Here is a 12,704-nt window from a genome sequence, read left to right as displayed (position 1 = left end):
GTAGTTTAAGCTATCTGGTTTTAAATATTTTTTATTACACAAATTACATACAGTAAACATAATTTTTTGTATGAACCTAGCTACTTAATTGTTTAATATTACACCACAATTAATTGTTTTGTCTGCATTTTCATAATAATTGTCGCATTATTGTATTGAATACATTCATAATAATAAATTCAGCTAAAACTAAGTGTTTGTGTGTGTGGGGGTATTTCTTATTTTTTTACTAACTAAACCCTGGCGGCTGCTAAAACATTTTACAAAAGACTCCCCCGATATTCGCCCATTGGCATTAACATTTAAAATCCCGTTGCCTTCAATCAGAAGTGTATAGCACCTGCCACTCAGTGCAAATTAAAATGCAAAACAAAAAAAAAAGAAAAATATTCCAAAAATAATTCCAATGTCCGTTTACATATTCATTTCAGATGCAAAAAAATCATCATTGAGCTCGCTATTTTTTGTGCCTCATTGTTTGTGTGTGTGTGTGTGCGTGTAAGCCCCGCAGCTGCTGCTGCCCCCAGGGCTGCACACTCATACATGTGTATGTTGACTCCTGCTTTGATTATCAATTTTCATAAAAATGGTTTTTAACTCTTTTTGTTGTTGTTTCTTTTTTTTTCGTTGGGGTTCTTTTTTGGGAAGCATCCAGCGTTGGTAGCCACGTCAACCGTCAGCACAGCCAATTAAGCAAATTAAACAGATTGTTATCCTGTCCAGACAGGCGGGCATTTTGTGGGTCTCACAACAGGTCGGAACAATGTGTGTTCAGCCGGGCGAAGCTTAATTCAATCAACGTCACATAATTACTTAATTAATTAGATGCGCCTAACGGTCACACATTCAAATCGGCCATCATTTTCCGAAAGTCATTCAGCGAGCCGTACATCTCAAAGTCACCGCCGCCATTTCCATATGCCGCCTGCGCTTGAGCCCTGGCATGTGCGGGGCGTGGCAACGTCAACGGGATGGGCAGCAACTCTGGCATCACCGAATGATGCGTTATCAGTGCTCGCAACGAGCTGAACTCCTTTGTAAATCCCTGCAACACATAAAAAGAGTTTTCATTGAGTGCATTACAACTGATAAGCAGATTAAACAGAGTGTACACTTATGTATATATAATAATTTAATTTGCTTAAGCATTAAGGTAACAGTTTACACTTAATTCTAATTGTCATGCAGTTAAAATTGAGTTTACACTGCAGCCGTACGGCAAACCTTATTTACATTTGTTTAGCAAAAGCATGAATTAGCTTATTGATAAGTAACTAATGCTTAGTATACACTGCAATCGTAGTCAAAGCCGTAAGGTAGGCCTTAAGGTTGAACACTTAGATTACAATGTAAATTATTAAGTCGTAGCCTTACCTTAATCTTGTAACCACGCGGTGTGCGCAGTATCAAATAGTGTGCAACTCGTGGCGATGGCGGCGGCACACGTAACGACAGCGCAAAGCATCCTGGCTTTGTGCTGCTCTGCCGCACCAGAAATGCACCTGGACTTTGACGTGACAGAACCTCCAGTGAGATCTCTCGTGGTATGCCTGCTTGATACCAGGCGGCGCCCTTCAGCTCCTGCTGCTCTGCCAGGCTGAGGTTGTCTAAACGCAAGGATGAATTATTGGCAAACAGTTTGGGACTTGAGTTGGCTGTTGAAGAAGATGTAAAAGAATTGGAATTTAAGTATATTATTAAGGGTTACGCAATAAAATAGCAATTAACTTAAATCGAAGTTTAATTAGCTTGGACTAACAGAAAACTTGCTAGATTAGTGAAGGTTTCTATTAGGAACTAAAGAAGCATCGATTAGCCGTCCGTTATGTATCGATAAATTAAAACTGAACTAGTAACTTAAACTAGTATCTTCTTAGGTGAATCGATAAGTTATCGGCGAACTACCAAAGCGCTGATTACTTGTCCGTTAATTTAAAGACAACCCTGGGCTTAGCGAAATAATTGCGTAGCCCTGTTTAGCGCGTAGAAAACAAATAAAAGCGCCAAAAACGTTAAGCGAGTGTTAATTTTTGTTTTGTTTTTAAAAGTGAATAATTAAAAGTGTTCAGTGTACAAAAGTGATTCGTATTTATGCAAGTGCACCGTCTACTTACCGCTGCAGGTTTCGCGCAAATATTTCTTGCTGTTCGGCAGCTCGGCGTGCAAACGTTGTGTGGCCGTCTCCAGGGCTGTCAAAGATTGCCGACAGGAGTCTCCAAATTTGCTTGCCACATATTTGTCCGGCTCACAGATTGCTTCGTTCACATAGCCATCGGATATGGTCTGCGATGAGCCCGAATTGAGCGACGACGAACAGGTGTTGTGCACCAAGGGGCGGCTGTCTTCGGTGCCCCGCAGCAATCCAATGCCCATGGTGAGACGTTTAACCTGCAACAAAAGAGATTTTCAGGGGGTAAGCCAATAAAACCATTACCACAATTGCAATTGCACAGAGCAGAGCAGAGAGAGAAAAGTTTTTGACGCAATGCAATAATTGCAGTTTAGTTTATCCTCAACAGTTCTATTTATCCATTATAATCGTTGTTGTTGTTGTTTTGTTGCCTGCCACAAAGCCAGACAACAACAAGGAGGCGCCTCTGCAATCGATGTGTAACATTTTTGGTTACCAATAAAATGTTAACTATGTAGTCGAAGCTTTTCCCTCTTCACAACCATCTGGCTGCCTTGCCACACTTTGGCTTTCGGCTGCGGTAAATTACTTTGAAATGAGTTGAAGCACAAAGTTTTTGGGGCTGCTTTTTGTGAGCCCATTTAAAGCGTTTCCAATTAGCAGACAGTTGCTCAAGTGTTGACTGCTGCCATCTCTCTCTTTCACTCTCTCCCTCTCTTTTGTCTGCTTCTTGCCTTTATAAGTTATTTGCCTAATTTGTTATAATTATGTTGATTTTATGTAGTTGCCGAAGGGAATGAGTGCGATAGAGAAAGAGAAATGCTAAAATGCCTTTTTGATGTGGCTTCCTTCAATAAGGATCCTGTTGCCTATTGAGTTTACCTTGAGTCCTGTATATAGGTGTATTGAATAGAAATCTTCTGTGGCTTCATTCAGCCAAGCTTCATGGTCAATTCAAAAGATTCATGCATCAAGTGTTGTAATTAGTTGGCTATTTATAAACGTAATTTGTACGTCAAACTAATTCCTATGAAGTTTGGATTAACCCAAGGAACTCAATATTTACTCAATTCGAAAGCTTCGGCCCTAAAGCTTAACTTGTATTAATTAACTTGGCTAATAAACTTTGGCATTATGTTTAATTAAATTTGTATATTTAACTTCGATAATTAACAGTTTGCGATTCAAGTTGTGCTATATTATATCAAATAAGTGCTTAAGTGTTGATTAACTTAAGAAAGTTTAAGAAAAACTTTGTGTAGTATGAACAAATTTCATTAATGAACTTTCAATCAAGCACAATTTTTTTTTAATTTTGAGATTAGGCTTGTTTTAAATTGTAACAAATTTGAGTTTATGTGTTGATTAACTCACGAATATTTTAGGACAACTTTTTTGGAGTGTGAAGAAAAATCATATTAATAAACTTGCAATTCAACACAATTTTATTTGAATTCAAAACTAGGTTTCCTTACAAAAAAAATCTTTAAAAAATATATATTGTTTAGTATGAAGAAGTTTCTTATTATCGAAGGTATTCAAAGTATTAGAAATTGAAAAATATATTTTACATTTTTAATGAATTTTTTTTTTTACATACTATAGAAATTTTCTTATCCATTCTAGTTAAAATTATTTCTTTATCGTAGTAGTAGTACAAAATTAATGAATGACTTTTCACTTAAACGAATTGATATTTTTCAAATTAGTTCAAAGAATAGAATGGAAACTAATTTGTTGACTGAACTTTCTTGAAAAACTACTTTTTTCTCATTGAAATTTTCTCATTATTGCCAAGATTCAAAAGAGTCGAAAGAAATTTAATTTGCACTACTCTCATGTCAATCGGATAGTTTGATGAATTTGTTCATGTCTTTTGCGTCTGCATTTCTTTGATGGCACTGAATGTGCATCTTTTTCCAATTGTAGCTAATTGAATTGGTACTCAGCATAGTTCTCCATCGTTAAGTATGCAATCAGTGCAAAGCAGGCAGCGCAGACACTCAGACAGACGGACAGACAGTCATCCAGTCAACCTAATGCCCCCATTATGCTAATGACATTGGAAAAGGCTTTGGCAAGTTGTAGTCAGGCACTCGTTGTATGCAAAGTCCTTAGTCGGAAGACAATGCGCTCAAGAGTTGGCGGCACTTGTGCTGAGGTGCTGCTCAACAAATCCGGCGTACAACTGCCTAGCAAAAGGCGTAAATATCTCTTCTAAAGTAAAAGCAGAGGCGAAAGCAAAAACAAAAATTCACTATGCATTGCAATGCAGTTGAATGGTAGAAGAATAGACATAAAGACAAGGTAGGCGCATTGGGAACAATGGCACAATTGGGGGCGTGGGCGTGTCTAAGTTGAAAGCATTTGTAAAGTACTTCTCGTTATACTCTGTACATTTGGAAATTGTGGAGGGAGAGTTGTAGAGACTGCAACTGATTACTTATTTGAGAAGATGTAGTAAATTTTAATTGAAATGTGTTTTTAATAAACGAATATACAAAGTAGAATGATGAAAAATTTCTTATTTGAAATGAAAGTCAATTTTAAATGAATTAATTAATTCATGAGGGTTTGTATTAATATTGACGAAATTCGAAGAGTAATTGACTTCTATTTGTATATTATTGACGATAATTCAATGATGAATTGAATGAATATTCACGAAATTCCAAGCAACTTTAGCAACTTTGACAATTTTTTTGACTACGTTTTTCTTCTGATAACTCAATAGCTTTTGATTTAGGTTAGATTAACTGAAGCTTCTATGAATTCAAACTTCTATTCAGTATTTACAAAGCAAGAACTTTTTCAGAATATTTAATTTAAAAAAAAAATGAATTTATTTATTTTTAATTTTATTTTGAAGAATTCTCCCTAAAAGCTCTAGATTTTAAGTCTCTTTAAACTTAGGAATGCAGTTAAGGTCATTATTATTTTCTTTTTGTAATGCCATCTTTATTGACTTTGTATATAGTAAATTATGCCTAGTTCATAATGCATGGTTAGAATTTCTCTTCTATTTTAGTTATTATTTAATTTTTCAACCAATCACATAACAAAAGTACTAACATATATCTTTTTTATTATCTTTGCTTGTTTCTATAAATTCTATTAAACATATTCGCAATTTCGCTTGTTTAAGAGACTTATTCACACTTCGCGAAGTATTTGCTAGTCGATCATTATTTTCCAGTGAGAGCTTAGTTGTTAGCACTGTCATTTGATTTGCTCCTTTTTCGCTATCTCTCCACCTTTTGTCTGTCGCTTTGTTGTTGTTGTTGTTGGCATCAAAACTTTACCCCATTGCCTACAGCAGCTGCTGCAACTGTCAGCTGCTCTCTGTTCTCTGCTCTGCTAGGCCTAAAGATGTCCATGTATGTGTATTTGCATTTGCATTTGTATTTGTCTCTCTCTATGTGTGTGACAACGACAGAGTTGTGTGGGAATTGTTGCTGCGATTTATGTGTCATAAAGTCACTAAGTTAACGGCATTTGGCTGCCATTTGCCTGACATGCTGCCTGAAACTTTTTCATTGCCCGCTCTCTCTCTCTCTCTCTCTCACTCTTTCTCTCTCTCGCACTCTGGCACTTTCATTGGATGGGCAAATGCACTACAAAATGGCGCGTTGCACTTCACAGCTGCACAGTTATTGTTGCTTCAGTTGTTTTTTTTTTGTTTTTGCCGTTGGCGCGTGCCAAAGTGCCGTTAGCTCGTAATTTGCATTTTTGCAAATTAATTTAATGAATGCTTTTGGGTCTTGTTCAGTGGCAAACCCATTTTTCTGTTGTTGTTGTTGTTGGGTTTTAACTGGAGTATCCTGGCAAGTGCTTGCTAAATTCCATTTGATTTTTGAGTGACGGCAATTCCCTTGCAAAAGCTTTTTTGTGCCCTCACATTTAAATTTGCATTCGAATCGAACTTTAAAGTGTGCAGTCGAGGTACTTGGGAGTGTTGAAGCAAGTGCATAAAGTTTACGGATGAATGATGAAGTAGAATCGAAAACTTGAATGCTTGGCAAAGTGTTGAAGCAAGATCGAAAGCAGCAAAGCATAAAGGAAGGAGTTGATGTTGGGGCAAAAAACGTTTACGGAGGAGATGACAAAGCAGAAGAGAAAATTGAGCTTGAAATATTGTTAGAATTTAGAAAATGTACTTTAGAATCAAAGTTTCGTATTCAATTACAAATTGAGTAAAGAAAATCAGGAGTGACAAATAAATACAGATTCTAAATTTGCAAATATTTTTTTACTGTGTACTTTGAAGATGTAGAAAATCTCTAATCACTTTTATTCAATTATAAATTGCGTCATGAAATGCCATACAAATTATGAAGCTAACACATAAGTCGGTTTATGGCATTTTCTTTTGTTATTTATGCCTCTAGAGATGAGAATAGCCTCAATACAAATTACGTTCAATTATGCCAATATTTATCAATATTTTTCCCCATTTTATTCAATTTTCTATCATATTTCTTGTGCGCAGAATGGACAAAAAACTTGTTAAGAAATTGCCAAGTTGTCAATATTAATGATACTTGTGCAAAGTTTTGCTACTTTTCTGCCACTTTTGGGGCGCATTGATTGCATTGAAAGACGCCCAAAAGTATGCAGCATTTTTGCAATTCACTCAGATTACGTCTCAATTCAGGCAGGTTTGTTTGTGTTTGCCTTTGGCTTCGCCTTTTGCGTTGCGTTTGCGTTTGCCAGCTGCAAAAGGCAATCATAAATCTCATAAAATCTCGTATCGATTCGATATCTTGCTCATCAACGTAAGCAGATTTATGCATTGTGCTGGCCAGCAAAAAACACAAATATAAGTAAGCAGTAGAGAGGAGTATGCTCGGTTGTGAAATATCCAGTAATAATTTTTTTTGGGTTGAGAAGAAAGTTGAGAGTGACTTCAGTTTCAGTTTGAGTGATTTTATCTTAAAAAATATTCTTATTCTTTAAATATTATAATTTTTTTTTGATTATACTACATCGTTATTTTTAAGTGAATTCGGGGGGACCAGAAGATATAAAGCCTACTAGATTTTTGTTTAATTAGCAGATATTTAAAATAACGAATAGTAATAAAAAAATAGTATTTATCTCTGACTCTCGACTTTATTTGTACCCAAAAAATAAAATTTCCTATTTAATTTTTAGTCCCAGCCTTTAGATTGCGCTTTATATTATATTTTGAGATCGTCTTATGGGTCGTTGTTTGGGTAGAGAATAAAGATGAGCTTGACTAAAAGTAATGCAATTTGGTGTTTACAAAGGCTTTATTTTTTTTTATTATTTTTCGGTACTTAGAATTCAATTTAGATTTTATTATATTTTATATTATATTATTAATCCAATTTTGTATATTGAACTTAATTTAATGCGAGTTACTTTATTTCCTTCAAGTTTTTACACAATTATTCTTTCCTTTCAGGTTTTTACATTTAAAATTCGACTATTTACATAGTTTTTTTTTGATAATTTTTTCCAAAGATTTATTTAAATTTAAACATTCAACAGTTTTTCTACTACCTTATTATCATCTGTCTGTTATTTTGATTTTTTTTTTGGCTTACACTTGTCTAATTCCTTTCAATCTTTTCGAGTACCAGGTATATAAAGTCCTCGTACAAGAATCGTAATGGCAACAGAATGCAACGCTCAATGGGGTATTATTGAAAAAGCAGAGAGAAAGAAAGAAGAAGAGAGGGAGGGAGGAAAGGGCGAAAAACTGGACTTACCAGAGGTGGTTTATCAACCAAACGACGACAATTATTCATTTCTGTTGGTGAATTGTCCTCCTCAGAGCTGGGCGAGCGTGGCAATTGCTGATGCTCTCCACCATGTCCGTGGCTATGCGTGTGGTGGCTGTGCAGCAGCTGCAGCTGCTCCACGTGATGTCGCGGCTGTGCTCTCGGTTGTGCCGGATGCGAATGCGAATGTGAATGCGAATGCGGATGGTGATGATGATGATGATAATAATGCTGTTGTTGTTGTTGTTGCTGCTGCTGTTGTGTTGTTGTTGCTGGTTCGCTGTGTGGAGAGTCACTTATTGTTGCATACTTTTGGGCGGAGCTTACTGAATGCAACTTACCTGAAGCTTAGCTCTGGCAGCAGTTGAGGCCGCGCTGTGGGCGAGCTAGAAGTTAAAGTTGTTGCTGTTGTTGTGTCGGCTGTCTCAATGAGCGTTGTCTCCACGGTCGCCGGCGATGGAGATGTCGATGTCGAAGTGCTGCCACCCGAGGAGGAGAAGGCAACTGTGCTGTGCTGCGGCTCAAGACGTAGGCGTATATCCTGCATGGCCATTGGGGCTTGCCTTGAGTGTCCTTAGAGCATCTGTCGGGAGTCGAAAGAGTTAAAAGTAGAGTTGTGTAGAGTTGAGAATTGCGTATTAAAAGCCAAGTTTTTCGGGTGCTTGTTAAAAAGTTGTGAAAACCCTTTTGGTCACTTTAAGTTTATGCAAAATGCCTCATGATGATTTCTTGTGGGTAAACATATTTTGCACTTTTTGCGGTCCGTCTTTGCTACTTTACGCCAAACTTTTGCTTTAAGAGCCAAAACCATCTCATGTTGGCTTAAAAGCCAAGCGACGTCTGCAAAACTTTCCAACAACTTTTGACTTATTGAATTTAACTATACAATACGTGAGTGTGTTTGCAAGTGTGTGTGTGTTTGGATGTGTGTGTGTGGCCTTGTGCATAGTTTTTCCAAGTTTTTAATGCAATTTTAAGCCTTTTGCCTATTAGTTGCAAATCGTTTCAAAAGATTTTCAGCATATTAATTTTTGACTTTTGTGCATGCGGCTTTTTTACGCTATCTTTTTTTGGGGAGGACGAACGTAATTGAAAGCGAAGCTCTTGCAAATTGGGTTAAGGTTGTGGCACAGCGCAAAACAAACTTTTCAACCGAATGGACTCTTAACTGGTTGCCTTGGGGGCCAACTTGAGCTTGCCGCATCACTTGTTTTGCTTGCCACCACCTACTGCCATTCACCTACATTGCTGCAGTAGGCAGCAGTAGGCAACAATGCCAAGGCACAAAAGCCTGTCAGTCAGCCGATAACAAAGGAATTGCAACATTCTAAAGAAGACGTGCCTTGCGGTGGGTTAGTAGAACATCCGTGACTTGCAAATACCGAGCAAGAAAATTACAAGACACTCACTCGAGTTATATAAAGTGACTTGAATTTTGTTACGAGAACTTTATTAAGCCTTTTTCAATTACTGCAAAAGTTGATGAGAACATGCCCTCAAATCTTCAATGGATTACAGGGTATTTGGGTAATCAGCACAAGATCAACGAACTGGCGATAAAAGTGTTGCAGTTGAGATTGCTGCTTTAGTTGAGCAAACTGCGATTTAAGCTATGCAAATGTGGCAAATGTGGCTGCTGCTGCAACTGTTCTGCATTTGACAAGTATACGCCATGTTGGCTGGGCTGTGTGCATTAATTTAACAAATGACGACGAGTACAATGAGACACAAATGTGCTGACATTTGGCACTTCATGTAAAAGTTGCTTTTGGATAAGTTGCTTGCTGCCAGAAATGTCAGCAGTGACAACGGAAATATTCCCAGCAACAGAAGCAACAACAACAATTACAACAATGAGCCGGGCAAACTGGCTTATCTGGCATTATAGTAATGCCAACGCTGCTCAGGGCACGCCCAACATGTGTTCATTTAACTTGTCCTACACGAATGCATCAAAATGTATTTTTTTGCTCTACAACAGACAATAAATTGCATCATACAAATAACAACAACAGCAACAATAACAATAACAACAACAAATAATAACAAAGCTAGTTCGCTGCGTGACAAATTTCATAGCATACTTTTCTGCGTCTTTTATTCGTGGAAAACTTTCTACATATTTCTGCATTATTTGCTGTTTTTTTCATGTAGCTGCCTCAAATCAAGTTTAAACTTTAGTTCGATCAATATTTTCGTACTTTTTGTTCAGCAAGAACTTATTTTTATTGCTTTTCGTGCTGTTGTTGCGAAAACACAAAAGTTTTTATCTTTATCGGGAGTTGGCATTGCCTAAAACAGCAACTATTCGAGTAACTGCAGCCTTAATGCATAATACAAATTGCAATTTTTGTAATCTAGTTTGTCTTTTGTTGCTGTTTACTTTTTGCCAACGCAGCAACATTTTTAACAGCTGCTATTTGTTTATTTCTTTCCATTATAGATTTATACATTTCATTACATATTAAAATACTTATACAAATGCTGCTTAAATTGAGTATGAAATAAAGAAAGTTTCTTAAGAAAAAAGGCTCGTTGAATTGGTTAATAAAATCATTTTAAATAGTTTAATGGATCGAAATTTTATACTGCTGATTTTCATAATAATTTAGGTTATTTAATTTACTTAAGCACAAAAAAATATTGTTTATTTTATTGAATAAATTGTAAGTTAGTTGTGGAAAAGATGAAAGGAACTTTCCACGAAATTACGTTTTTTCGTAAGTTTTGGATGACTTTAAGCTTTTTTCCTTTAGAGAATTTTAAAGAATCCAAATGAAGCAGGAAAAGTGTTTACAAGTATGTGCTGTAAGTTCTTTGGTTTATAGGTTTCTAAATGTAATAATAATTAGAGTCCTTATGACTCCTGCAAATTTGATTGATATTCAAAAAATAATTTCATTGGGCAAAAAACGGCTACTGTTCTTGGATCTTAATTTCTTTGGTAGACAATCTGGTATATTTTGCACTTTATGGTATATTTTGAATGTAGTAATAAATCGATTTACAGAATACAGCTTTTCATTGGCACTATTTTGCTTTTGCTTTTGGGGTACAATAGGAAGAAATCTCAAAGTCAAGCACACTGTGGCTTTCCTACTTCTTCGCTCTACTTTTATTTTTAAAAAATAAAATGTTAAAGAAAATTTGGATGCAATCAAATTTCTTGTGTAATTTTCAGAGACTCCACTTAAAGCGCTTTAATTCTTTTTGTTTTTGCACTACCTTTATCGTCACATTTGCAGCAATTGAAATTTACCTTTATACGCTGTATTTTCGTCTGTCTGTCCCTTTGTTTTAGCTGTTGTACTTCTCATTCCCCCTCGCCAGAAAAACCAAAAGTACTTTGCCAGACAGTGTACATTTGACTGCTTCCTGCAAGTGCTCTGCTAGTGCGATATTCTCCTCACTATAAGTTCTTATATTGCGTGCGACAAAAACACACAGCGAGAGACATTTGCTTGTTAGTTTATTGAAATTGATATTACGAGTATGTTGGAGCTGCTGTCAAGCTAACTTCATCTAACGATGGCAATGCCAATGCCATGTGTGTTTTGTCCGTCTGTCTGGGTGTCTGTTTGTCTGTTGCTCCTTCTTTTGTGGGCACTTTTATATCTATTTTCATATAGAGATTTTTGTTACGAAATTCGTTGTTAAATCGCTTGGAAATATTTCGTGTGTCTTGATTGCCTCTGAGATTGTTATTGTTTTTATATGTTCATAGAGTTCATATTTTTTTGTTGACTGTGAAATTCAATCGGCAATTGGGACACATGGTGTTCGAGACTTTAAAGCGCTTATATCAATCACAGTCAGTCTTTGAACTTCGTCGCCTGGGTGGTCAAACTCTGTAATAAAATACCAAAAGGGACTTAACAACAACTGTGTGATAACTAACAGTGCACAGAGTCGACAAGCCTAGTTGGATTCGGGATCAAGTCGCTGTCTTTGTTACGTGACAATCCCGCTGCACAGTTTTTATACCCGTTACACATAGAGGGGAAGGGTATTATAAGTTTGTGCCTACAGGAAATGTATGTAACGGATAGAAGGAGGCATCTCCGATTCCATAAAGAATATATATTCTTGGTCAGCGTCAACAGCCGAGACGATGTAGCCATGTCCGTCTATCTAACTGTCTGTCTGTATAGATATATTTTGAATGTAATAGAATATCGATATACCAAATATAACCTTCAATAAATTGTAACTTTTTCGGTATTCAGTGCGGGTGTCTCACAGTCGAGTCCGCTTGCCTTGGTATGTATTGAATGTATTATTATATTGATATACCAAATATAACCTTTGATATATTTTTATTTTAAATATTTTTACGGCAATATTTTGCCTTTGAGCACGAGTATCTCATAGTCGATTCCGTCTGGCTAGGTATATTTTGAAGAGTACAAATGCCAAATATAACCTTTGGTATATTTCAGTTCAATTTGGTATATTTAATATACCAAATATAACCTTAGGTATATTTTTATATTTTATTTTTTTACGGCACTATTTTGCCTTTGTGTACGAGCATCTCATAGTCGAGTCCGTCTGACTAGGTATGTTTTGAATGTAATAGTATATCCATATGCCAAATATGACCTTCGGTATATTTTTGTATTTTTCGGTATATTTTAAGAATAAATTCCCAGGGTTTTGTTTTTTCTGTCTGTGTATATTTTGAATGTAATAGTATATCGATATACCAACTACAACTTTCGGTATATTTTAGTATTTTAGGTATATTTTGAGAATAATACCGTATAGTTTTGCCTTTATTAAAAATGGGTAGCGAGTATCTTACAGCCGACCACATTCGAGTGCAG

At 36.2% G+C, this 12,704-nt stretch overlaps 2 protein-coding genes across 2 annotated transcripts in view; one reads left to right on the top strand and one right to left on the bottom strand.

Annotated features, from left to right (window-relative positions):
* Positions 1 to 20: 20 nt before the first annotated feature.
* The window catches only part of LOC117571287 (EGFR adapter protein), a 28,503-nt gene continuing 15,819 nt past the window's right edge, over positions 21 to 12,704 (bottom strand). Inside the window, exons 2-6 of the mRNA XM_052004515.1 lie at positions 8,220 to 8,461; positions 7,867 to 8,158; positions 2,115 to 2,388; positions 1,375 to 1,655; positions 21 to 1,045 (exon numbers count right to left, since the gene is read on the bottom strand). Coding sequence (XP_051860475.1) covers positions 839 to 1,045; positions 1,375 to 1,655; positions 2,115 to 2,388; positions 7,867 to 8,158; positions 8,220 to 8,431 — 1,266 coding nt within the window. The 5' untranslated portion in view covers positions 8,432 to 8,461 and the 3' untranslated portion in view covers positions 21 to 838. The remainder of the gene's footprint in view (positions 1,046 to 1,374; positions 1,656 to 2,114; positions 2,389 to 7,866; positions 8,159 to 8,219; positions 8,462 to 12,704) is intronic.
* LOC117571626 (EGFR adapter protein) overlaps positions 2,396 to 12,704 on the top strand; it is a 135,854-nt gene continuing 125,545 nt past the window's right edge. Inside the window, exon 1 of the mRNA XM_052004514.1 lies at positions 2,396 to 2,413. The gene's annotated coding sequence lies outside the window, so the exon portion shown is untranslated. The remainder of the gene's footprint in view (positions 2,414 to 12,704) is intronic.

This window comes from Drosophila albomicans, chromosome 3, assembly GCF_009650485.2.
Source record: "Drosophila albomicans strain 15112-1751.03 chromosome 3, ASM965048v2, whole genome shotgun sequence".
NCBI lineage: Eukaryota > Metazoa > Arthropoda > Insecta > Diptera > Drosophilidae > Drosophila > Drosophila albomicans.
The sequence above is the reverse complement of the archived record's forward strand: the minus strand, read 5'-3'. Positions and strand labels throughout refer to the sequence as shown.